This window comes from Drosophila sulfurigaster, chromosome 2R (genome assembly GCF_023558435.1).
Source record: "Drosophila sulfurigaster albostrigata strain 15112-1811.04 chromosome 2R, ASM2355843v2, whole genome shotgun sequence".
NCBI lineage: Eukaryota > Metazoa > Arthropoda > Insecta > Diptera > Drosophilidae > Drosophila > Drosophila sulfurigaster.
Genome location: NC_084882.1, coordinates 9,581,017 through 9,608,739, shown reverse-complemented (window position 1 = coordinate 9,608,739; position 27,723 = coordinate 9,581,017). Strand labels below are relative to the sequence as shown.

General features: G+C 36.3%; 1 protein-coding gene across 16 annotated transcripts; it reads left to right on the top strand.

Annotated features, from left to right (window-relative positions):
- The first annotated feature begins 65 nt into the window (after positions 1-65).
- Positions 66-26,973, top strand: LOC133839408 (chloride channel protein 2). Of its 16 annotated transcripts, none has more exons than XM_062270952.1 (14): positions 66-768; positions 3,149-4,398; positions 16,167-16,274; positions 16,752-16,917; positions 16,993-17,121; positions 17,630-17,763; positions 17,872-18,028; positions 18,097-18,307; positions 18,373-18,474; positions 19,400-19,634; positions 20,046-21,152; positions 22,576-22,611; positions 22,709-22,942; positions 25,308-26,973. In XM_062270952.1, the coding sequence occupies exons 2-14, from the start codon at positions 4,231-4,233 to the stop codon at positions 25,629-25,631; spliced, it is 3,111 nt and encodes a 1,036-aa protein (XP_062126936.1). In that variant the 5' UTR covers positions 66-768; positions 3,149-4,230; the 3' UTR covers positions 25,632-26,973. The 16 variants fall into 16 exon arrangements, with proteins under 16 accessions (XP_062126936.1, XP_062126935.1, XP_062126938.1 ...); XM_062270951.1 differs by having other exon boundaries at positions 66-916; XM_062270954.1 differs by lacking the exon at positions 22,576-22,611 and having other exon boundaries at positions 70-916.
- The last annotated feature ends 750 nt before the right edge of the window (positions 26,974-27,723 follow it).

Below are 27,723 nucleotides of genomic sequence, written 5' to 3'. Positions count from 1 at the left end.
TATGAAATGCCTTTAAAAATGTGGAAAAAATACCTACGAGTTCATTTCGATATTTAAATTATAATTACGGTGGAAATGTGAACTAAGGGATAAATTAACTGCGCATTATCGTTATAAGAGAGAGAGAGAAAAAAACCCCCGACTATTAATACATTCATTGAGACAAATTCACGACATGTTTAACAGCATCTTTTTTTAATGTTACCTTTTTTATGTATTAAAATGAGCATTTGTGAATTTTAAATTGACAGAGAAATTGGCTCTGCTAATCGATTTAGTCTGAAACCGAATCACAAATTAAATTCAAGCTGGCGATAAAAACTTGGAAATGCAAATCAGCTGATCGCGACGAGCGAAAAGCTCCCGTTTCGTAGATCTACGTCATCAATCGGATCGGATCGGAACGGAACGGAACGAGCTGCCGCTGTCGCTGCTGCTGGCGCTGACCGAAGGTGATAACCGGGTCCGGAGCTCCAAACACCTAACAACAGCGACGCAACGCAACGTAACGCAACGTCAACAGCAGCGACGACGGCGACGACGCTAGCAGTCAATGCCAGAACGCGAAGCGGCCGCGTTGACAACGGAGCTGCTCTAGAATCGCTCTGCAGTTTCCTTTCCTTCAGTCAATTCTCATGTACAACATTGGAATAGACTCCAATTAACGCGGCAACAGTGCGAGTAACAGTAAACGGGATCAATCGAAGCGTCAATCAAACGAAAACACACGGATCAATCAAACTTGTGCACAACGTTCGATCGTGAAGTGTGAGTGACAACAGTAACATGAACAACAACAACAACAGCAAATCAAAACACGCGCTCAGAGTGTGCGAGTAGCGAGCTGTGTTGTGAGTGAGCACAGTGGAACGAAAATAACAACGACAACAACAGGTGGCGGGCGCACCTGCCAAAGGTGTCTCATTATTTTTGTTCTCTTTTAAATTTGCATGCTGTTGTTGTGTTTTGTTATTTGTATTTGGCTGTATTGGCTTTAATTGCTCCATTTTCATTTTATTTATATTTGAGCCAATTACTGTGATTGCAAATAACAACAATTAATGACCCTAAACTAATAATTATTTAAATTAAATTCGTATAATTTCGAGTTCATTTGAGTGTCATCCAAAACAAATATTTTACTTGGACAATTTGTTAGCACTTTTATTTTGTGAATTATTCTGAAAATAAGTATTTTTGGCAGCCTTTGTGTGGTGTATTTTTGTTTGCGTCTGTGCTTGGTAATGTGTTTTTTATGTGTAAACAGTAGAGCCTCGCTTCGAACAACAAGCTGAAGAATTGTTCAGTTGTGTTAAGAACTGGCCAAATACTTAAATTTCAAGTGTACTTAATATTAAGCTCACCTCTTGGAATGCTGTTTAGTTAAGAGTGGGCATAAGAGAGAGAGTATTAACAATTGATGATAATATTTAAACAAGCTTTTGCCGACAAAACTAGAATACTACTTATTGATTGTTAGAACTAGCTTGGAAATACGACAGACGTGTGGTGATTCCCAGAACTCTATATAAGAGAATTGCAAAACCGCAGCAGCTCGTTTATATTCATCAGACAAGTTAATTATAAACAACAATTTTCATTTCGAGACGTGTGTTCAGAATAATGTTGACACATTTTTGAACAGAAATACTCGGCATAGTGTATCGAAAGAAGTGCCATATAAGATGTTAACTAAATTTAGCACCTTGTTATACATGATCAAGCTGCAAAAGAGAAATGGAACAGATAACCAACAATAATTAAGCTGCGATTTCAAAAGCGTTAATCAACGAATTTCGCGCTGCAATAAAAACTTAATGGATTCGAGTATCAGCAAAAATCAGCATAGTACCAGTATATATGTATATGTATATACACTTATATACCATTAAATAATGCAGCTTTCTTGGTAAAAGTAAATAATGCCGAGTAAACACATCTATAAAAAAATGTCTGAAAGCAAAAAGTGAATATTATACAAATACAAGTACTGTGGTTCATTATCAGGGCATGGACGGGCTAAAAAATACGAAAACCCGCTAAAACCGCTTTTTACCGGTTTGTTGTTGTAACACTTATAAGAATAACATATGCAAATTCCCCGCTAACAGAAAGTTCCTCTGATAAGTGTAAATACGCGTAAATGCTTCAGCACGGACGTAGGCAAAGTTGCAAAAAATAATGCGCCAGCTTCATAAATCTATTCGAATCGGCGCCATAATTGTGACAAAAGATTAAAATAAATTAATAAATCTTATAAGCTAAATGCGTCCGTCACACGAGCCACACTCACTTTGCAATAAAGACATAAATTAAAACGCATTAGAGCACTTGTCTTGGGGGTTTCTAGGTTACTCAGCTTTGGCACTTTGGTATGATAAGAATTTTTAGAATTTCGGGACTGCAAAATGGCCTCCAAAATGTGGCTCAAAGGTGTACAAAGATAATGACGGAAGTAAGATGATCTGTTTTCATAGTTGTTATCCGTTATACGCTATCTTTGTCATTAGCAAGAGAATAAGCAAATTGTTTTCACACTGTTGATGTAATCCGAATGAGTTTGTTTTATTTAAGTGCGATAAAAGAGAAAATGTGTTGGTTATACAACAAACATTATTTATAATTAACAAAAATATTACAAAACAAATCACATTTTTTTATTAATTCCAAAATTAACTAACACCAAATAAATAAATAAATAATAGACCGTGTTTCTAATTTCTTAGAGTCGAATTTATTAAATGCATTTGAACTTATTTGAACCTTAATTTAATTTGTTACACATTCTCTTACTTTCTGAGATCAATCCTGTTAATTGGTGTAAACTTCCTAGCTAGATTTTGTTCCGTTTTGCTGACGACCTTCAATGCATTCCACTCGCATTCCCATTCTCAGCTGTTTCACTTTCCAGACTTTCTCAGTAGAGTGCAGTCATCATATACGCATCTCTCTTCAGCCAACGCCAAACTCGTTTTGCATCCCGTTCTCATTTGCAAAGCGGCGCCACGTGGGTGGATTTGTGGTTTTGTTTTTGCGGTGGGAGCTGGCCATGCATAATTTAATTAGATTAGCTAATAAAGCAACTCATATGCAATTATTTATGGCCGCTATATACTTACAGACATCTATATATTTTACTTCATTTCAGGCAAGGCAATAAATAAATTTCCGCTGTGAGAACCAAATATTGAATATCGAGCTGAGCACGGTTAATTAGTTTTGGATATCGTAGTGGAAAACAGGTGCTAATTTCGGAATATTTACAGTTAATCCAGCAACCAATACTCCTGTTTGTTGTCTCGACAAATTCAATAAACATAGATAGAACAGATAATGAAACTGTGATACATTTGCGATTTTGTTGTCGCTGTTGTTAATTAAGCCTTCACACGCTCAAGTGCGCCACTTGAAATCGTTGTACACACGTTCGTTCCTTCTCGCACCTCCCACCTCCCACACAAGCTTACACACAGCATTATCGCAGTTTAGTCACACAAGAAGCGAAAGAGAAGGAGAAGGAGAGGGAAGAACACCAACACACTACGCTGAAGTTATCACCGTTAGGAGCAGCGCAGTGCAGTGCGCAGCCAGCAGTAGCAATTTTCCCAAGCGCACACAGCTCAGCTGACGTCGCAGTCGACGAAGTTTCGCAGTAGCAGCAGCAACTTACTTACGCAGCGCATATTTTGTTTTTGTCGTAAACGTAACTGCGCGACTGCGAATGCGCTTGCTTGTCGTCTGCCTCACTCCCGCATAACGGCACAACTTCACCTATACACTCACTTTGGACTCGAGCCTCTTTGGAATGCGTATGCGTAGCACAGTGGATTGAGAGTAGCGTAGACTTCGACGACGACGTCGACTTCGACGTTCGAGTTCGAGTTCGACTCTGCGTCGTTATCAGCGTCGCTGCTGCTGCAAAGGAAGTCAGTCTTGTGACTTGGTGCAATAAAAGTGCAGCTAATTGAATTTAATCCACAAGCAAAAGGAATTTGATTTCATTTTTATATGTGCCGCATACGGACAGCGCGTCGAGTGCAATGCGGAAAAAGTGCAAGTGACAATCGAAGCAACAATAATCGCATAATAAGCGCGTCTTAACTGAAAGACAAGCGAAATTATACTCAATAAAAAACATCAAAAAAAATACAAAGCAGCCATTTAATATTCAAGTCTTACGTTAATTATTGTGATATTGCAACTTGTTAAACAAAAGAGAAATAAATCAACATGAAGATCAGCAGAAATGGACGGGAATCTCTGCTCCTCGTGCCCTCGCCGAACCACACGTTTCCCATACGCACGTGTTCCAATGCGTCCTCGATACGGCTCAATATGGGTCATGATCACGATAACAACGATGACGCCGAGGAGGGACTCGGCTACACTCACACCCTGGTAAGTTTGCTCTTTAGTCCTAAGTATTCTCCAATTTGCGCTAGTATAAATTCTAGTAGTTTATTTCACGGGTTCAAAGCTCTCAACTTTTTTTGTGATTGATTTTTGGTTTTGTTTTATTTTTTATTACATTGCCTTATTTGTAAATCACAAACACACACTCAGTTCAATTGGCGACTATCACATGATAGTCTGATCATATGTTTAATCACAGATTGCACACATGATCAGCTTGGCAACCAGTTGGATCAAGACTCTATATGTACTACAACAACAACAACAGGTGTGGGTAGATCACAGCGCCACCTCGCACAGTTTTATTTTTATTTTATTTTTTTTGTGGTTTGACAGTCTGGTTTCTGCCCCACACCAGTTGATAGGCTTATCGAATTATTAATAACAACTGAATGCGTCGTAATTTATTCCATTGATTCAAATTGATTTATTTGGCTTTACACGGGATTCCCCTCCAAACAAAATCATAACAAATGCTGACTCTCTCCCACTTTCAGTCTCGTGACTTGAACTGATTTTGATACTCGTCATCTAAAAAGTAAAAGAGTGTAATCACTAAGTGATGACTTATACGAAGGTATCTTTAGCATATTATGTGTATATTCAAAATAAACAAGAAAAGTCGAGTGTGTTCGACTGTGAGATACCCGCTACTCATTTTGAATAAAAGCAAAATATTGTAGGATTGTTCTCAAAGTATACTAAAACATGCAAATCGGCATATTTGTTATATTGATATGGTACTATGCTCAATATATACTATAGAGTGCCAAATTTACCAGATTGTCCGCCAAAGCAACTATCACCTAGTAAGCAGGCAGCAAAATATTTCTTTAATTACTTCGACAATTTTTATCTGATCACAACCAATTTTTTAGGAATCACAAAGATTTTAGTTATTATTGTATATACCAAAATTCGTATATAAAAAAAAATCAGCTCTATCTATTATAGTCTCTGAAATTTAGATGTTCATACGGACAGACGGACATGGCTAGATCATTTTGGCTATTGGCGCTGATCAAGAATATATATGCGTTATAGGGTCGGAGATCTCTCCTTATGCCTGTTACATACATTTCCTGCCGGCACAAACTTATAACACCCTTCTACCCTTATGTTACTTATAGTAACGAAACTAAACAAAGAAGTTTGACTAATATTTTCAAAGATATGCGACAAGCCAAATTTCGAATTTCAAAAAAAGCGAGCTTCTACTGTAACAGAAGTAGAGTTTGGTATTCATTTGGTACTATTTGAATTACAGGGTAACCGAAAGAACATTCTTGAAAATTATAGCGCGCTAAATTTGCGTCATCGAACCAAACGCAAATGAAAAATATGAATTCGTTTTGCTTTATTTTCAAATGCTTGTGTGCGGGACTTTGAAATTGTTTGACCTTTGCGGCTTCTGTATGGGAATGCTGCGAGTAGGTCACCAACTTATCTGTGTGCTTAAGAATTATTCGTAAGTGTTTTGCTTGTGATAAGAAGCAATTAGCATGTGAGAGTTGGCCGAAAACAACGCATCGTTTACAGTGCAAACATTTACCAGCTGGTCTGAAGCCATTTTTGATGGACCTTAAATTCAGACAGTGCTCTATATGTACGACCATTTGTAGTTCAAAGGCATTCCATGAGATTTTCACTGTCAGATGACAAAAGATAAACTGGCACGCGCTAGTCAAGAGATAACATAACTGATATTAATGAATCAACATAAATCTTCTTCGTGGTTAAGTCCGATGTAAACTTGTTTTATGAAGCTGCCAAGTTTACTAATTTTCCTTATAAACAAATAAATGAATTTTCGAATTCAAAATAGACTTTACCCTTTTTGCGACTGATCAGCTCAGGTCACACTCATAAATTTCTTCTAATCTTTCTCATTTCGTTTATTACGTCTGTTGATTGATTCCGAATTGATTGATCGTTTTAAGCTGATGACTGCAATTTTGATATTCATTAACTTGATAATAAACAAAATTGGCCACAGCAATTTGTGTGTTACCTTGAAAAGTGTAATAAACCAACCAAATTGTTTGGGCTTCCAATTAGTTGTAATACAACAAAAACTAAACTCATAAATAAATATTTATTTATTATTATTTGTTATTTGCACAAATGATAACAACGAGCACAAAAGCTCATTTGTCATTAAGTCAGATAAATTCAGTGCATTAATTACAAAAACCCAAATTGCTATTCGATTGTTCTTTTAATGACTATAGTTTTTTCTTGGCTTTGACGCATTCTGATATCGTTCTGCTTGGGATTATGGACAGCTTTTAAGGTTGCCGCCGCCAGGCAACAATTGCGTTAATGAACCTTTGTAGGTTTTATGTTTCATGAGCAGGGCTAAAAGCTGTTTAAATATGTGACTTTCGTTAACATTTTCAAGCACTTTTCAAATTAAAATTCTTCTAATGTGCATTACTGGGCGTATGAGTAATGTTAAAGTTATCAAATTATTTCAGTGATGCAACGTATACGTAATATTGTAATATAAAATTTTCTATTAATATATAACTCTTTTATATTTTTGATAGATCTGATTAAATTGATTCATGTAAAAGGGAGAATAACATTGAGTTTTATGTAAAGTATGTTAATTAGCACCTGCGGTCAAAAATACCTGCTGCTAAACAGATGTGTAAATCCGTTTGAGTACTTAGTAATTTGCACCATTTTTGGAAATATCCGAAGTGAAAGCCTTGTAAGAGTGTCACCATAAATTCAATATAAACTGTCTGAGCATTTATTGAAAAGCCATAAATTGAGCTGACGGATTTGATTACTGGCTTATCGGAGGCTACCATTGATCCATCCATCAATCAAAGGGGTTTCGCTATCGCCAATCACTTTGATTTAGTGGAGAAGATAGGCAGAAAAATCCAATGCGATTTGATTTCTAGCTTTCAATGGAGAGCCCGATTCGTAGTACTCATTGATTATGAATGTTTATGGTCCGTTTATTGTTTAATACAATTAACAATGCGTTTTATTGTGGGTCTTAAAAGCTGGCCGACACCCAAACAGAGTTCGGATGCCAAACAGTTGGGAGTGCTGTAAAAATGAATTGTATTTAAGACAAATTGACTATTTGTTCAATTTGCGTGGTATTTGCGCTTACATAATTCCCCAATTTATCTGCAATATCTATGCAAATATTACATGTGTTCCATATTTGCACAGCGATTTCAATGAATTTTAATTAATTTTCCTATTCGCTCATTCTCCCTGCCTTTTGCGATCTTGCTCTTTCACTTCTGTTAGACTTTTGCACAGTTCAACAGGTGTTGTTATTTTTTTATTTTGCTTGTATTGACGCCATTATCTTGGCCAGATTTTTGTGGGTGTTAAAGTTCTATGGGGCTGAGGCCCGAGGTTTCTGTTTCTGGCGTTGGAATTGCGGATGCTGATGCTGCAATCATCAGTTGCCCTGGAATTGTTGCCAAGTTCGCGTTGTCTTCTCGCCAAATTTGTTAATTCTTCTAAAACATTTTAATAATCGACAAAAGCACTATGTTTAAAAGAAAGGTTTGTGATTATTTCGAAAAGTGTAAAGCTAAATAAAAATTAGAATATCTTTATTCATTTCTAAGCTTCTCGGGACAGAATTTTATATTAAAATTCAAGTTAATTGTGGCAAAAGTTTTTGGATATACTTGAAATTTTCTAAATCGTCCTTTTATCCTGGCACATTCGTACATTCGTGAAATAACATATACCACAACATTTTTTTTATTTTGAGTAAAGATGAATCTTATAGGACTTGATTAACACTTTAATAGGTGCTAAAAATGATTTTGTAATTATTTTTCAGTTTTAAGATAATTGCAAAAATTTAAGAATTCATCGTAAAACAAAAAAAGTTCCCAAATTAATCATAGCTCCTAAATATTATATAATGCAAATGAAGAGCTATAGGAATAACCTTTACTTATTTTTAAACCTCTTTCAGTTTATGCTTTTTCCCATACGTAAATTATCTCAATGAGGACAAAACCTTTTTTTCACTGGCATATATCTCAAGAAGTGTAAAATACATACATCCAGAATAGGTTATAAGAATTTAATATTATTGAAGGACGTAGGCATGCGGCCATTAATAAAATTTATAATAGATGCATTGGTAGGTCGTTGTTGCGTATACTTAATATTTTTGAAACTTAAGTATGTGAAGAATTAGGCTTGATCAAAAAATGCTTTCTTCCCCTGATTTAAGTATTTTCTTTATTTCGATTAATGAGAAATATGTTAGCAATACAAATTTAAATCAAATGAGAATTTTATATTCCACAGCAATGTATTTTTTTTTCCAAAGTACAAATTAATTTGATAGATTGATTAAATCGAATTAAATTAAAGACAGTGGTTAATTAATAACTTAAAAATTTAACGAATGCTTTCTAATAAGAATATAATGAATACATTTAACTTGTTCTTTATATAAATTTGCTAATAATAAGTAATTGCTTCACATTACGATAAAGACAACAGAATTTGCCTGACTTGCGCTTTGCTGATAGATTAGTCGAATACAAATGATAGCGCTGCTTGAGAGCTCTGTTCTGTTATTATTTCTTGTGTGGAATCGCTCTTAAACAGATTGAGATCTCTAGACATGTTAAATGTTTGTATAAGTGCACGTTTATCTGGTCGAACGTATTGCCTATAGTATTTGTCTCTCCATCGTGTTTGTCAGAATTGAGCGTAAAACTACAACAAATACTCGACATTATCGCTCTGAGTAGTAAATTCGCTCTTTTTGTCATTTCTAATCAATCAAAAGTGTTTTGCTGCGCTCTTAGTTCGACTCTCTCTTAGATTAATAAATTTCAGAGTGAACTGAATAAATGAATTGAGACATTTTCAAGTGATTATTGTCTCTGATATGAATTCAAATATTCGTTAATTAATATTGAGGCTTGTTAACCCATGAAATGTGAATTCCTCGTAGTAGTTCTCTTATAGTACAAACTGATTTAATCATGTAATAGAAATGACAGACAATTCAATTTCAAAGAGCTTAATCTGAATTTATGGCTCTACACCAGAATATTGAGATATATTCTCAGTAAAAGATTATAAATTCCTTACGCTTGATATTAACATATTACTGTGTCAAATTTATTCGCGTCATGTCCTTCAACACTTTCGAGTGGGTGACGATTGGATTCATTTGTAATTGGTGTCGTTGATTGCCCCATCCAAATTGATAATCCTCGTCGTGAGCGTCAGTGTATTAAACCCATTTAGGGTTAGGCGTATGGCCAAATGACATTAATGCCGTCATTTGGCCAGGCGTCGACAGAGTCTTAAATTGAGCAATTCAATCAAAGCGAAACTTTGCCCAGTTACAGAGATACATTTATATCTGAGAAATGCCGCATAGACAATAGCAGACATGTGACTCGGTGCCATGTGCATAATCCACCCACCCGCACACACCACATACACTTACACACACACACACACACCACATACATACACACACACACATACACAAAAGTATTCACTTGTTGAGATTAAAGTAAGATGATGTCGTCAAAAAGCAGGCTCAATTTGAGTTGCTTAAGTGACATGGCACAGTGGGGCAAATGCTTTGAAAGCGTCAATGTGTATTATAATATATTCAAGATTTCTAGTAATTGCCCCACTGTGCGCTGCGCTTGTTGTCAACCAAACAAACGACGAGCATTTTCACTTTTGCTCTAGAACAGGCGGCAAATTATTAAATTTATGAAATTTTATTGATGTTTTACACACAAACTTTGACCGCTCGAGAGCTGCTCGCTTTTGTCCATGTGTGCGTGCATGTCAGTGTGTGTGCGTGTGTGCAAATGCAAGTAACACTAAGTATCTAAGCACTTGAGACTGGGATGAAATCACGGGTCGCAGACTCTTGCCCTCGTATTGGTGTACTAAATTTTTTAGAATCTTGAATCTTGAGCTTAAACGAGACAATATCGGTCCTCTTTCCTCTATGGATATGCGAGTGTATAACGAGTGTGTCACAAATTTCTCAGTTGAGCTTAAAACTTTGTGCGAGTCGCACGCAGCAAAAGTATCTCGCGGATGCAGTTATCGACTTCGACTTTGACGGGAGGAAGAGATTAATTAATAGCACACATTGCATAACTCGGTCAAAAATCAAACAAATGCTTCTGGCCATGGCAAATAGCAACAGCTTATAGTGTTTGATAATTGGCAAAACAAAAAACCATAGCAAAGAACAAAACACAAAAAAAAAAAAAAAAAAAAACGAATAAAGGTTCTTAAGCACATCCGAGTCGTTGTCGTATCGATATTGATCGTTTGTTGTCGCGTTGCGTCGCGTTCTCTCACTCTCACACACACCGACTCTCTCTCTCTCTCTCTGGATTCCCCTCGATAAACAACCGCAATGGTCTACTTTGCCAGCCGCGACAATCGTGATCGCAACGGGAAAGCCAAACAGCACGTTGAACGGATCATACACGATGAAGAGTTTGGCGAAGAGAATGTCGAGCTGGTCGACTCCGAGTGGGCAGACTTCGAGAAGTTCATTCGTCAGTTGCGCCAGAGACGCAGCAGCAACATATCAATGGAGGCGGAACTGAGACATGTCCAGCGACATCCCAAAGTCAAATCACAGGCCTTCTATCCTTGCCCACCGCCAACGGAAAATGGACCCGACTCTGACTCATCGTCCGACGATGACGATCCATTCGGATATATCGATACTCTTGTAAGCCTCAATCCAACTACTACAAAACTAGTGTAAATACTCGAGCATAGGAATTTTACATACTATATATTCATTTACTGAATAGAGCACTGAACGTCATTGGTAATCTATTTTATTGATAAGATTTCTTGCCAACACACTTGCTCATTCATTTGGGACTTGGTAACTTGTTCAGCGACAACAGCATTATCTTTATATCTGACTTGAATAACCTACACCTCATAAAGCCAATTGCCAATAAGCGCAATCGTCTGGTTAGTGATTATTCGCCTTTTATAGATCCCATCAACTTTCCCATTAAGCGATTTGTATAATTCTCTTATCGGCATTTTTAAATAAACCAAACTACACTAATTTCCATGCTTTGAGATTGACGTACTTTGATTTTGGATATCTATATTGTACGAAGGTTTTATAATTAGATCTGTCTTGTAATTAACTACCAATGCTCTAAATAGAACACGTAACTTTTATCAAATGACAGTAAATCTCTTATCTAGATAAACATTCTGTCGAAAAGTTTTTTAACGCTGCCGCGCCCCTGTCATATTTTCATATATTTTATAAGGGAAAAATACCTATATCTAAACTTCATTAGACTATCATTTGATACTTTATTGAAATTTGTTGTAGAGATTTTTAGACAGATCATCTATAGATTTGAAAATCGAAGTATTCGAAAATGCAATCTATAGTCACTATATTTAAATATTTTGTAGTATTTCAAAGCAAATTTTAATTTCGGCTTTGAGAATCATATTTATTTTATAATAACTAAAATTTTCTTTATTCTTTCAAAGCTCTACGAAATGTTGTTTTAAGCTTTATGAAACTTAAGAAAGATTAGCTATAGAATTTTGTAATTCTAGTATTTGCAAATGTAAGCTATAGTCATAGCTTTAAAATATTTTATAGTTTTTATTTATATGTATTTAAATTTTTCTATTAAGAGGAAAAGTCTCAAACTTGTTTATAGCAACTAAAATTGAATTTTCTTTCTTTCAATTCCCTAGTAAATTTTATTTTATCATTTAGGAGATTTTATAAATCCAAGTATGTATCTACAAATGCTACCTATAAACATAAACAATGATAACATTGAAATATTTTGAAGTGTTTCAGTTCAAATTTTGATATTGCTTATAAGAAAGCCTCTGGCATTCTCAAATTTAATTCATAGTAACTAAAATGTATTTATCTTTCTTTCAATTCCCTATTAAATTTTGTTTTATGTTTTGGGAAATCACATAATAAGAAGCTTTTGACTTTTGAAATTTGAATATGCGCAGAATAATAGATTTTGATATTTTCGATTTCACACTCTTCGAAATTCCATTGATATAAACGTGCTTATTCCTTTCATAGCATTCCGAGAGCTACTCATAAATTAACATTTTTTAAAAGCATATTCATTATCTTAAAATAGGGTATTCACTTTACGGTAATAACAAACAAAAATACCAATCTTTTCATGTTTTGCTTCGGTACTTCTGTTCTTGTTCCCCTTCCGAGTTGATGCACAAGCAATAAGAAATAGTGTGTGAATGACAAAGCGAGCAAAAAAGAAATTGTTTGCTATTTTTAATCGGATTATAATGAATAGTATTTAGTGTTTATTATAAGTTAAGAAATTATTTCTTTGAAAAAGGTAGTAGGCTGCAAAGAAAAGGGTGACCAAGCTCATCAACGAATTCTTACTATTTGGCAAATGGAAATATTACAAATTTTAGGGGGAAAATAAGAATTGAGATTATAAGATGAGAGTTTCCATTAATAAGTAAATCTATAAAGGTTTTCGAATTTATATTTACAAGTTTATTATTAAGTTTTCTAAACCAGGCAATGGATTATTAATATTTTAAAGCTTTCGAAATTTATATTTATTGAATTTGAATTGTTCTGATATTCTTTTTACAAAAAGTAGCAAGATCTCGGAAAGCTCAGTTGAACACTTAAAAAGTTTATTGTTTATTTCGACCGATTTGGCATTTGGTAGAAAATCGACACAGCTGGTTACCCTGGCCAATGCATAGCTTTGTGGGTCTAGACGGAAAGAAAATTTCTATAATTTTTCACACAAACGGAAAGCTCGGCAGCGTCAGTTTCAGTTTCAGTTTTAAAAAAGATTTCGCAAAGATTACAACGTTGTGTGAATGTCGGAGAATCATAGTCGAAAATCAATAAATATTTGAGCAAAATCGTTAGAATCGTTAACTGCTCTGAAAGTGTAAAGAAAATCGAGAAAAATTGAATAACCTAGTGATGTTGTTTTGTTGTGATAGAAACTAGCAAAAGTTTTGCCAATCAAAAATAAATCAAATTATTTGCAATACTCGTATGATTTGTGATAAAGGCCGTGCAGCGGTGTCGAGAAAGATAAAAATAAATTGCAATGATATTTACAACTGTTGTGCTGACGAGACGGGTCTCAAGGGCAGCGACATGTAATTACGTCTTGCAATGAGAAGAAGCAAGAAGAGCAACACGGCCGAAAACTAAAAATAATTGGCAACAAAATGCGAAACAGAAATTCGGCCAACAGCCCCGCAGGCATGTCAAAGGCCGTAATACAGATTTATGCGACTGACACGAAGCACGGCTGCTGCATCGATAGATAAAGAAGACAATCAAAAATCAAAAGCAAAATACGAATAGAATCAAAATCGAATTTGAATACGCATCAACCGTGTGTTGACTCAGTTCCAAATCACTTGCTGCTTCATGTTCAACAACAGTCGCACTCACCAGGATGAGTACATTCGCGAATACGCCTTCGAGCCGGAGCTGCTGATCAATCGCGAGGATTATCTGCGCGAGGAGCAACGCCACAACGCCCACAAGTTGCCCTCCACGCCCGTCCGCCTGCGCTGGGATGAGGCCATTGCCAAACAGAAGCAACAGCAACGCAAACAGAAACAGAAGCGCACATCCAGCCCCGACAACAGCACTTCCAGCACCCAAGACGATGACAAGAATCAGATTGAGTTCGAAATCGAGGCTTTCTACTATGTAAGCAAGCCCATACAGAATACATTCTCATCTGTATCTGTCTTGGTATCTGTATCTGTATTCGCATGTCACCATATCCAAGAAGACAGACAGACCTTCGCCCAGACCTCTGGGAAATTAGCCATGCTCTTGGCTTGTCTCTCTCTCTCTCTGTCTCTCTTCTATTATTGCCATGCCGTGTCGCACTTCCTCTTGCTGTTCCCCACCGTCGCATAACTGACGAATTTCCCGTTTATTTTTATATTTATGCTCTTTGTTTTGACCGTGACATGCTCAAGCACACTACAAACACCTTTCTTTTGCATTCTCAACTCTCGATTCTCATTGCGTTGCGTTTTGTTTTCGCTGCGTTCTGTTTGCTTTTTGCTACCTATAGCATTGAAAATTTAACTATTCATTTAAATACATTTTCTGCAAATATTTTCATAGTAGTTAGATTGAAAAAATATTAAGTTTATTGACTTTACCGCAGAAATAACGCTGGCAGTGATTATTCACGCAAAGTTGAATTAATCACTAATTCAAATAATTATAGCATTGCAGAAAGTGACTAAGCTAACGATTTGCAATAGCACAATACTTTTAGATATTATTCATTTTCTCATAATTATAAAACATATAATTTTTAGTCTAATATTATACCTCACATTATGAATGTAATTTTCTTAGAAATATTGAGGTTCATGGAATTTATTATACAAACTGACCCCAATATACAATATCTTATTATATAAATATTTGCAATATTATTTTAAAATTTCAATATGTTTTTCTATATTAACTTTCCAAATTTGCTGTAATTATTGTCTTCAAAAAAATTCGATGTCTGTACAGAATATTCAAAGTATTAATTTCAAACATTAAATATCGGATATTGAAAAAATATTGTTCTCTATGAATTTCCAAATTTTTTTTATATAGAAAATACTATATTGTTTATTTTGTGCTTTACAGTATTATATTTAGAATTTTTTCCTATGTTCTTCATATAAATATGTTTATTTAATATAAATTTTAAATTGCAAAGGGTATATCACTATTCATGTTTCCTTTTTCTTTAAGTTTTTGCTGCGGAATATATTTCTAATATTGTTTTAAACAGTATTAAAAGTTATTGCAAAATATTAAATTCAAATCTTGAAATTAATATATTCATTTAAAATTTCTAAGTGCGTTTCATGATTAATTTAATATTCAAATTATTTTGTTCAGCAAATATTTCAAATGTTTGCTATGCAGAATTAATATTTGTTCCATTTATCAAATTATAATATACATTTCATATGGTATAAATTCACCTACTTTATAATAAACGCTCTAGTTTTGATGCAGCCGAGTGTGTTGAACTTCCGCATTTGTTTCTCTACAATATTTTAATACCTATATATGTATATATATAGGTATATATGTGTGTATATTTGTATAATGAATTCTCTTGACAACTTTATCGAGCATATAACTGCCTAATCATCTGGTCGTTTGTTTTGGCTTGTCTTTTATTTTCTTTTATTTCGTTGCCATGCTGCGGATATAGCTGTTATGCTGTGGCTGATGCTGTGGTCGCTTGTCACTTTTTGCACCTATCTATAAATGTTTATGGGAATTTCCGTATATAAAAAATCGTTTCATGACGAAAATTCACAGGCGTAAAAACTGTTTGCCTGTTGGAAGAATATTTTTTGTTGGCATATTTTTTATATATTTTCTTTTTAGTTGTTGCTTTTTGTTTTGTTTATTTTAAAAGACGAGAGTTTTCTGTGTGTTATTTATAATGAATATTGGACTTTTGGCTGCTGCCATGTGATCAACAAGTGAAACGCATCAGTAAGTGTTTAGCCATCTCCGAGGATGGTCTACAGCATTTATTTATTTATATTCTTACGCTTGGTTTCTACATACTATATTAATTAAGAGGCCATCAACTAGCTATAGACAACGCAATAATCGTGTAAGACTCGTGTCAAAAGTGATTAAACAATTACTGACAAATATTATGTGATTTTGTTTGCAGATGTATGGTCGTTATACGAAAGATCTAGGAGAATTTGCAAAAGATGAAGCCAGAAAACTCAAGCTACTCGAAAAGCGACGAAAGCAAGAAGATAAACAAAGGAATAAGGTAAAATTGAATAGTATTTTCAACATTACTAATCATGTGACAAAACTACTTAATTCATATAAATACTTGTGTATATATTCAATGCAAACATAATGAGCAAAATATACATATTCAAAGGTAAAGAATTCAAATGAAATTCGAATGAAATTCACTTGACATCAAATGCTTGCTATTCATGTTCAATGGCAATGGCAACAAATTATGCCATGTACTCAGACTCGGACTCGTAGTCGTACTCGTCGTATTCATAATACACTTGCTCGCCATTTTGATTTGCAAATATTTGGCTGAGATCCCAATCCCATTGTCACAACTGTTTTCAGTCACAACATCTAGTACATATTCACGATGCATGCAAAGAATATGAGTGCGAGTATGAGTGAGTACACGCATGTAATGTGTCGAGAGAATTTTGAGTACTTTGTGAATTTGGAACGCATCAGTTTATAAAGCAGCAGTGCTGGGAAATATTTTCAGGAACTGCTAGGCAAACGAGCGACACGAATAAAACGCATCTCATCATGGGTCTGGAAGCATACGTTGGCACGTTTGGGCGAGGATTGGGTGTTCCTCGCCCTGCTGGGCATCATCATGGCCCTGCTCTCCTTCATCATGGACAAAGGCATATCGATATGTACAAATGGTAAACTCAGTCCAGTAGTTGCTACTTCCCCCTTTGGATTGCATTCTCATCTAACGTTGTCACTTCCATTTGCAGCTCGTATTTGGCTGTATCGCGATCTTACCTCACAGCCCTTCATACAGTATATTGCTTGGGTCTCATTGCCGGTCTGCTTAATATTATTCTCAGCCGGGTTTGTCCATCTCATCGCACCGCAAAGTATAGGTAAGTCACATCGATAATATATATGTAATTTATAACTTACTTCTGCTGTGTAGTTTTGATTATTCATGTAGTTGTTTGGGTTTTCCAAAGCGAAAAGAATTCCAGAATTCCATGATACCAAATTAATTTTTTTACTTACTTACTTACTTCGATGGTTGTTTAGGGAGATAGGGTAAATGCAGTTCTAGATTCGATTTCCCAAACAACAGCATTAACTACTAGACAAATGTTAATACTAACTAACTATACTATATAAAACTTCCTTTTGAGTATCCCATATTTGAATGTACCACTGCACTCCGGCAGCTGCCCGCACCAAGCGCACTTGGCACCTCCAATAACAACAATATATATGTGACAGTCCCTTTTGTCTATATGTTAAATACTCGATTTGAACTTTTGTACAAACTTTAATCTCGATCACTAATCCAAAAGCACTGCGCGTATGCTCAATGCATCTATCAAAAAAGCAAAAAAATATTTATTTAACTACTACCAACCCAACTAGGTTCCGGTATACCTGAAATGAAGACCATACTGCGTGGCGTTGCACTGAAAGAGTATCTCACATTTAAGACATTAGTGGCCAAGGTAATTGGTTTAACGGCAACTCTGGGCAGCGGTATGCCATTAGGAAAGGAAGTAAGTATGAAAAATTGATGCCACATTGAGCATTGAGCAACAGTCGAACAAACACTCATTTCATCATTCATTGAATGCATACATTTTTGGAAAACTCTTGTATTTTAGGGTCCTTTCGTACATATAGCAAGTATTGTAGCACAATTATTAAGTAAACTCGTCACATCATTCCAAGGCATCTATGAGAATGAGTCGCGCAACTCGGAAATGCTTGCGGCCGCCTGTGCCGTCGGCGTTGGCGCCTGTTTTGCAGCTCCCGTTGGTGGTGAGTAGATTTCGATTTGCAGTACCTTTGATTTGAGCTTGGCAAACAGCAACAGCAATCCTCTGCAGGCGTACTCTTCAGCATTGAGGTAACCACCACATACTTTGCGGTGCGCAACTACTGGCGCGGCTTCTTTGCCGCCGTCTGTGGTGCGACGGTATTTCGCTTGCTCGCCGTCTGGTTCCAGAATGCCGACACTGTTCGTGCTCTCTTCCTCACCAACTTCACCACCGAGTTCCCCTTCGATCCGCAAGAGTTGTTCGTTTTCGCACTGATTGGGTAAGTTAACATTTCCTTTAGAATGCCCTACTACTTTAATCTAATAAATATTCACTATTCACTAGCTTAATTTGCGGCTTGGGTGGCGCCACCTATGTCTGGGTGCATCGGCGTTATGTGCTCTTCATGCGCTCCAACAAACGCATGAACAAATTCCTGCAGAAAAAGTGAGTAAAGTTCACGAATTGCTAAATTACTATAAACAAAGCATTAAGTTTGGATTCAGTTTAACATTTATTAAGCGCAATTACAAATACCCTCACGCAAATTGAACTACAATGACTATAGGTGGCCAGGGTATCCATTCTGTCTGATAAAATTTACACAGCACATTCCAAGTTTGTTTCACATCATAATAATATCAGATTAATTTTCAATCAATGACTGTTCTACCTCATAGAATCGTAATAATTTTGATGATCAGATCACCCATTAGGATTTCAAGAAGAGAATATAAGACTAGATTTAATGAAAATTGATGCTCAGCAAAGTTTTAGTTCTCTACCACATTTGTGATTATGATTTTCAAATTAATTAATGAAATGAATGAAATAATATTTATATTCGATACCCATAGGGTAGAAGGGTATGATAACTTTGTACCTCCAGTAAATGTATATAACACCCAGAAGAAGACATCTCCGACTTTATAAAGTATAAATTAAATGGTAATTTTAAAGCTAGAGTCGATTTTTTGGTAAATATAATAATAACTATAATCTTTATGATTCCTGAAAATTGCATTGCAATCAGATAAAAATAGTAGAAGTTATTTAAGAAACATTTTTGACTGACAATCTAGTATAATGGAGTACTATCAATATATATTATTAAATATATGCTTTGTATATTTTTAATTTTTCTAAGTTGTAATTTGGAATATTTTAAAACTAATACCGCACTTTCTTACTTTTATTCAAAATTGGTAGCAAGCATCTTACAGTCGAGCACACTCGACATTACCTTTGTTACTTGCTTTCTGTTTTCTTAGATAGTTCATAATAAAAAGTGTTTTATTTAGGTATTACTCTAGCATCTAGTTTTTTGTAAATAATGTTAATTGGATACTAATTTTGAAACTTTCCTTTGCAGTCGCTTTTTGTATCCTGGTTTTCTGGCGTTGTTGGTCTCCAGCATTTCGTTTCCACTGGGCACGGGTCAGTTTCTGGCAGGTGAGCTCAGCACACATGAGCAGGTGACACAGCTGTTTAGCAACTTCACCTGGTCTCGAGATGATTTGACTGTGGAACAGGCTGCGGTTGTCACTCACTGGATGACCAACTACACTAGCGTCTTTGGCAATCTAGTCTGCTACTTGGTTTTCACGGTATGCTCAAATATTACGTATACGCTGCGTATACTATTTCTTCATTTCAAATATAAAACATTCAGCTCATATATTATATGTATGTAAATCGTTTTGAATATTAAGTATACACAGTTAATGTATGAATATTAGATATTAAGTATATATATAATATACGCAACGTATACTTAATACTTGAAATTTATACACTCATTGCGTCTATTTCATATTTAAAATAAATTCAGAAGATAGGCTGCATATTCTGAATTTATTTTAAATATGAAATAGACGCAATGAGTGTATAAATTTCAAGTATTAAGTATACGTTGCGTATATTCTGTAAACATTTCAAATATTAAGTATACGCTGCGTATATTCTGTAAACATTTCAAATATTAAGTATTCGTTTAACGTAATTTTTTTTGCTTGCAGTTCTTCTTCTCCATCATTGCGTCCACAATTCCTGTGCCATCAGGCATGTTCATCCCAGTCTTTAAGATTGGCGCCGCCTTTGGTCGCTTGGTGGGTGAATTTATGGCTTCGTGGTTTCCACATGGCGTTCGCTACGGTGGCCGCCTCTCACCCATTATGCCCGGTGGCTATGCTGTAGTAGGAGCCGCCGCTTTCTCCGGCTCTGTGACGCACACCGTTTCCGTGGCCGTGATTATCTTCGAGATGACGGGTCAAATCACGCACGTGGTGCCCGTGATGATAGCTGTGCTGGTGGCGAATGCGGTGGCCGCGCTGCTGCAGCCCTCGATTTACGACAGTATTATACTGATAAAGAAGCTGCCTTATCTGCCGGATCTGCTGCCCTCCAGCTCGGGCATGTACAGCATCTTTGTGGAGGACTTTATGGTGCGCGATGTAAAATACATTTGGCATGGCATCTCCTATCAGAAGCTCAAGGAGGTGCTCAAGATCAACAAGACGCTGCGCTCGCTGCCCCTGGTCGATAGTCCAGAGAACATGATACTTCTGGGCTCCGTGCAGCGTTACGAACTGATCAAGATCATCGAGAAGCACATTGGACGCGAGAAGCGCATGGAGGTGGCGCAAAAGTGGCAAAAGGAGGCCGAGGAGCGGGCCCTCGAAGAGGAGAAGAAGAAACAGGAAGCAGAGCAGAGGCAGCGACGTCCCTCACGCTTCGAAGTGCTGCCCGCTCCCGATATTCTCAGTCTGCGTCAGATTGCCAACGACGAAATGCTGCCGCCCAAAAAGCGAGCCGAGACCTTGCACAGTTCGCTGACGCCCCGCAAATCCATACTGAAGAAGACAAACTCGTTCAATCTGAAGACCTACACTCCCGCCTCGCCTCACAGTCCCAGCATCACGCCGTACACAACGATCACTGGCAATTCCGAGTTTCGCATACGCTCCGCCTTCGAGGCCATCTTCAAGAAGTCGACAACGCTGCAGGACGTGCAGCCCGATCCGGAGATGGGCTCCGTCTCGCCCGAGACAGCCGACAGTGGGGTGCAAGTGCAGCAGGCACCCAGTGCGCCCAGCACTCCCGGCATCTCGAAGAAGGTTCAGCTGGTAAGTTGCTTGCTCATTGATTAAGCATATTTAAGTGTCAATTTTGGGGCTATATTAACCACTTGTTGCGGCTTTATGTGTGTTGCGCTTACTATTTAACATTTGCATTCCAAGCAAGCACAAAACAATTGGAACTTTGTGACCGATCAGATCATGCTGGTAAGTAGATCATCCCCATCGCAATGCACTCTCTCTCTCTCTCTGATAATGAATCTTTCTGTGTGTGTGTGGCACATCTCTATCTATCTATCACTAATCTCATTCCATATCTGCAAGCAAGTAAACCCAATTTCAGCGCAAGAGGAAACCGTAATACAAATGGTAAACTTTTAGAAATAAATTATACTGAGTAGTCTACATTGTATGGCGCTAGACCTTCACTGTTGTTATAATCGGAAGTTAGGCATACCAAGGGGAGCGGGGAGAACGAAAATCATTTTTATGCGCCAAGTTTCGCATTCAAATTAAAAATGATTTTTGTTATTGTGATGCCCACAATCCCACTCAAATTTATGACCAAAAATTCCTTATGTTGCCTTTTAAGCGACTTCTTAAAACTTTTTCAAATTAAAAACTATGATTAAAAGCTTTTAAGTTAATCACAACTTAATTTTATAAAATGAAAACCCGCTTTTTTTTAATGATTTTAACATTTATATAACCCAATAAAGACCTGCCCCGGGGGAATCTCTCACATTTAGCCATAGCTTTCATAATTATTTGTTTGCTTCTATGCTTGAGAATCTGCTGATCCTGTTGTTAGTTTAATATGAAATATGTGTGTCTGCGTCTACAAATTTAACGCTTCATAAATGCCGCGCGATAAGGATGACAAAGATGATACACCAATAACAGATAAAGCAAACAAACTGCTGCCCAACGAAGCCAATACAGATAAGCCCTGCATTAAATACAAAACAAATAAAGTTTCAGATATTAATAGACAGCCCCATTTTATTGAGATACACGAGCCTGCCGTACACATAGAAAATGAGTGCAAGAATGCAAAAGAAACAGAAAAGCAAAAGAAGCGAAAGAAAATTCACTTCAACAACAATGTGAAAGTAAAAGATTCGCCCAATCATAGCTATACCTTGGATAGGATTTGCGAGGCAGACGCAGAAACAGAAGCTGAGGCAGAAATAGAGACAGAGGCAAGTGAATTGGGTTTTACGATAGAAGATGTCGATGATAAAAACGATCCCGAAGACAGTTGCGATGGGGTAAGTGAAGTAGTCTCTTCAATCTACTCTCTGTATTCTAACACATTTAACTAACTAACTAACCAACTAGACTAAATCTAATATTTATATTAGATACACATTTAACACAATCCTTCTCTATTCTATTCTCTCTCTTGTCCAAAAATGCACACTGTTCTGTTCTGTTCTTGTAAACAAATTCACACAAACACCTCCATTAGACTCCGCCCATGAAAAAGGCGAAATCGGTGCAATTGGTATGTAGAAAACTTGTTGAAGTCCTGTTGTTGATCTATTTTATAATCCCATGTTATTGGTGAATAGCAAATAATAACGCAACTTTAATTCTTTTAGCCAAGGGAACGGGTTATTGACATGTCACCGGAGGATCAGAAGCAATGGGAACTGGAGGAAATGCTGAAACCCATTGATTTGGAGAAGGCACAGATTCACATAGATCCCTCGCCCTTTCAGCTGGTCGAACGCACTTCCATCCTCAAGGTGCACTCGCTGTTCTCCATGGTGGGCATCAATCATGCCTACGTAACCAAGATCGGACGACTTGTCGGAGTGGTGGGACTCAAGGAGGTAAGCCACAGACTCTTTTTTATACCAGCCCAGGGTAGTAGGTATTTATAACTTTGCGACCGAAGAAGAACGCTTCTCCGACTCAATAAAATATATTTATCCTTGATCAGTGCCAACAGCCGAGTTGATGTAACCACGTTCGGCAATGTCAATGTCTGTCTGTCCTTATGTAGGAGTTTTATCTGAGTTAAAGCAACAACTTTCATTTGGCAACACTTGTTATCACTGCGCGCTGATAAAGTTTACTTTAGTTTTTGGCACGCCGTTTCCTTTCTCGCCCTCAATCGATAAAAACTACGATCCTTATGTCTCCTCTAAATGTTTTGATATATTTTGATATATTAGGTTGTTTGGTAATGACATACCGGTTTTTTATTGATTTTTGACGACAATTTTAAAATAGTTAGCATTGTCCGATTTAAGTGCTTTATGTACCGTTCTCTTCGATGATTTTCTGCCATTTTGATGGTAACTTGTATATGCCTCTTCTAAAGAAGTCCTTGTCCCTACTGGCACAAAACTCGGCGATTCGATTTTCACAATCCTCCCCTTGAACTCAATTTTTGTCCATCGAAAAAATTTTGCATGGCCAAAAACAGATGGTAATCGCTTGGAGCAATGTCCGGTCTATAAAGTGGATGCATTAACACTTCCCAACCAAGCTCCCGTAGCTTGTGATGCGTCACCAAAGATGTATGGGGCCTGGCGTTGTCATGATGGAACACAACGCCCTTACGATTCACCATGGCTGGCCGCTTCTGTTCAAGTGCAATCTTCAATCGCTCCAGTTGTTCACAGTAGAGGTCAGAATTGATGGTTTGGCCATAGGGCAACACTTCATAATGGATAATTCCTCTGATATCCCACCATACACTCAGCAACACCTGTTGCTGGCTTTGCCACCGTTTGAGACGACTTACCGTGCTTCGACCAGGATCTTTTACGCTTTATGTTGTCATATGTGATCCATTTTTCATCACCAGTGACTAACCGATCCAGAAATGAGTCGAGTTTATTACGGTGCAACAAAGATTCACAGATTGATACACGGTCGAAAAGATTTTTTTGGGATAACTCATGAGGCACCCATACACCGAGCTTTTTTGTTAAATTTTTCGACTTTAAATGCCTTTGGACGGTTTCCGTGCTTAGTTGCAGCTCCTCTGCGAGGGTTCTAATAGTCACATGACGATCTCGATCCACTATTTCTATGATTTTATCCGTATCAACGGTCACTGGTCGTCCGGAAGGCGTGGGTGTTTCGGCATCAAAATTGCCACTTCGGAATCGCCTAAACCACTGTTCGGCGATTTGAATCGAAAGTTTGTTATCTCCTAAGACAGCAATAATCTGTCTGCGAGATTCCGCAGAAGTTTTTCCTTGTGCGAAATAAAATTTAAAATTTGCCCGAATTTCTGCGTTTGTAAACTCCATTTCAATCGATTGTAATTTTTTAACGTGGAAGCTCATGTAAACAAACTATATGTCATTTTAAAGGTGATGCCAATACCTTTGAAACGATATATAGCGTTGCCAGATACGATTATATTTGACTTCACAAAAGAAGCCCGAAATTTTAATGTAAAAACCGGTATGTCATTACCAAACAACCTAATATATGGTATATATATATATTTCGCATTGTAATATAACAGTACAGTACAGTAGAGTATATTATAAAAAATAGTTTTCGACATGTTTTTAGTATTTTTTTGGTATATAATATTACTATATTGAATTGATTTTCATGTAAATGAAGTGGGCATATCACAGTCAAGCACACGCGACTGTAGGTTTCTTACTTGTTTGAAATATTTGAGTATTTTTTGGTATATTGATTCGTTATATTTCAATGATATTGTCAGAATGTATGGTTGTAGTATAACTATTTGCGACAATTAGCTGTTGGTATAATTCTGGTATATGAATTTGGTATATTTTAGTATTATTTTGGCATATAATGCAAATCAATAGCGGGCATATCACAGTCAAGAGCACTCGACTGTAGCTTTCTTTTTTGGTATATTAATTTGGTATATTTTAATTATATTATCAGAATGTATGTATGTACATATGTTTAAAGATATTACGTACTCGTATTGTAATACAGTAGTACATCAATATTACAAAAAGAGGTTTCGGTATATTTTAGTATTATTGTTGTATAATAGCTTGGTATATTTTAACATATATTTAAGAAACAAAGATTTCGGTATATTTTGTTATATTAATTTGGTATATTACTGAATTAAATTGCATTCATTGCAAATGATTAGCGGGCATATCACAGTCGAGAGCACTCGACTGTAGCTTTTATAATTATTCAAAATTATTTCTATATTAATAATAAATGTTTTTCTTGCAGCTACGCAAGGCCATCGAGGATATCAATAGCAACAGTTTCGTAGCCCATCCGCGGGACGATGAGATCGATGGCGATACGAAGCCAGCCGTGGAGAAGCCTCTGCTGTCGCCAAGCGCCAGTGACAAGGCTGTGGATATGACAATCACATCGATGGATTCGGCGTTATCAAATTCTGACAATTGCTCGGATATTGAGATGGAGCACATGAAGTCATTGGATACGCCGGAAGTGACGCTTACAATGCCTCCGACAGATACAAATACAACAACAACAACAACAATAATAGACACAAACAACACACAGAACATAAACAAAAGTGTTTAAAATAGGCTTCAATCTTATGTTATGTTATGTTATGTTATATGTATATTGACTCGTTAGTTATGACAACATACCGATATTTCATGTTGTCCGCAAGTCTGTAAAGATCAGTTAAAGCTAAGTTACATCATAATTTAATTATAATATCAAGTTGTTATGTATTCATGTGTATGAATATGTATACATATGTATGTATATTTCTTTAGTGCATAAAGTCAAAGATATCGTGATCTATATTTAAGTTCAAATCAATGCGAAATAAAAGATTAACAATAACACTCATTTTCACATTTCCCACTGAATCGTCTTGAACTTTACTCTAATCTCATGATTACTTCACATTTTTTGTTTACCAATTTGTGCACATAAAATCTAATTTTATTCTTTATGGTCGGGTCAAATTGTTTTGTGGACCACTCGAAAGGCTTTTGACTGAACATTGTTTATTCATCAATGATGTGTCAATCGATCAATTTGCAGTTGCCAAAACAAGTTAAAGTTCTGGCTCAAATAATTCGAGTGTAATAAAATATTGCTAATGATAGAAATCAATTTATGACCCACTTGAGCTAACGGTACTCGTAAATTGTGACTCAGAGCTTTGATGATCTGTCGAGGCATTTGTGAAATCATTTTGAGTTTTAACTCATATTTCTGACTACTTATCATTTCTTTTTAAATTATTTGTCGAATAAATTCAATTATTATGTTCCACTTCGGAGAACGTTGTAAATTCTATGAAGGCAAGACCTGGACCAAAATTTGCACTGGAAGATACTCGGAAGACATTAAACTGCGATATCAAAATCTTCTAATTCAGATTGGCGACAAATATGCCGTTTACGAGGCGGATAAGAATCATTTCTTGGTATCAATGGGTAACAGTAATATAATGCGTGAAGAACGAATTGAGCTCAAAGAGAACAATTTTATTAATGCCGATTCCAAAAAAATCATTGAGGATGTATATGCCATGACATGTCTACCATACAGATTTCGATTCACCGAGGAAATTGTCAGAGAATGTACGCGAAGAAATAAAGTTCATGCCCAGCACACTATTCTAAACTATCCGCGCTACGAGGAAATGGTGGATAGGTTGATGGAACATCACTTAAGATTATCCCGTAAAAACTGCTCAAATTTCTTCAATGGAACCAATTACTGGCCATTGATCATCGTTGCTTTTCTACTTCTTTTTATTATGCTTTTCTACAGAACGAGATTGTAATGGATAGATTTAGTATTTCATTAATATGTGTACCTTATTAATAACTTAATAGTAATATTAATAACTTAATAATGGATAATAAACAAACTTGTAATCTTCATAATATAAAAGAAATCTGATCTTTTTCATAAGACATAATGTTAGTTGCAATGTAAAATTAAACTAAAATTAAAAATAAGTTTGCGTTTATTTGTCTGCATTATATAAAATCTAGTGTGTATTAAGTTTTAATAGCTATCAGGCGGCTTTCTAGAGTAAAGTACTTTTATACAATAATGCTAATATACATATATTTCAAATAATAATATATAATTCGAAATTACTTTCGTCTTTTACAATTATTTTTGCTCAATGCCTTAAAAAGAAACTGTTTAAAGAAAATTAAAGTTTTGTTGTTAATATCTTAGAAATTTTGAGGGATTTTCCAGAACCTCGGTTTATCGGTATCGGATGTACATACATAGATCTGAATCGCAATCTATTAATATTAATGATTTTAGGCCTAGGTCTTTTATTTCCTTGTTAATGTTAGCAAAACAAAATTGCTGAGATAAGGACAAAGCAACAGGCGTAAAGTTAACTTCAGTAGCAACAAATTTAGTTTGTCACCTCCCTGCAGTTCTGGAGGTGTCGATTGCCCTGGGTAAGTGCTTACCTCGCCGATCACTACATGGGTACTTACTAAAGTGACCCTATAGTAATCGAACGTCGAACCACCTAGTCGACTCGAATTTGCGATTGGCCCTAGATAAGTCCTTACATCGTCGATCACTACATGGGTACTTACTAAAGTGACCCTATAGTAATCGAACGTCGAACCACCGAGTCGACTCGAGTTTGCGATTGGCCCTAGATAAGTCCTTA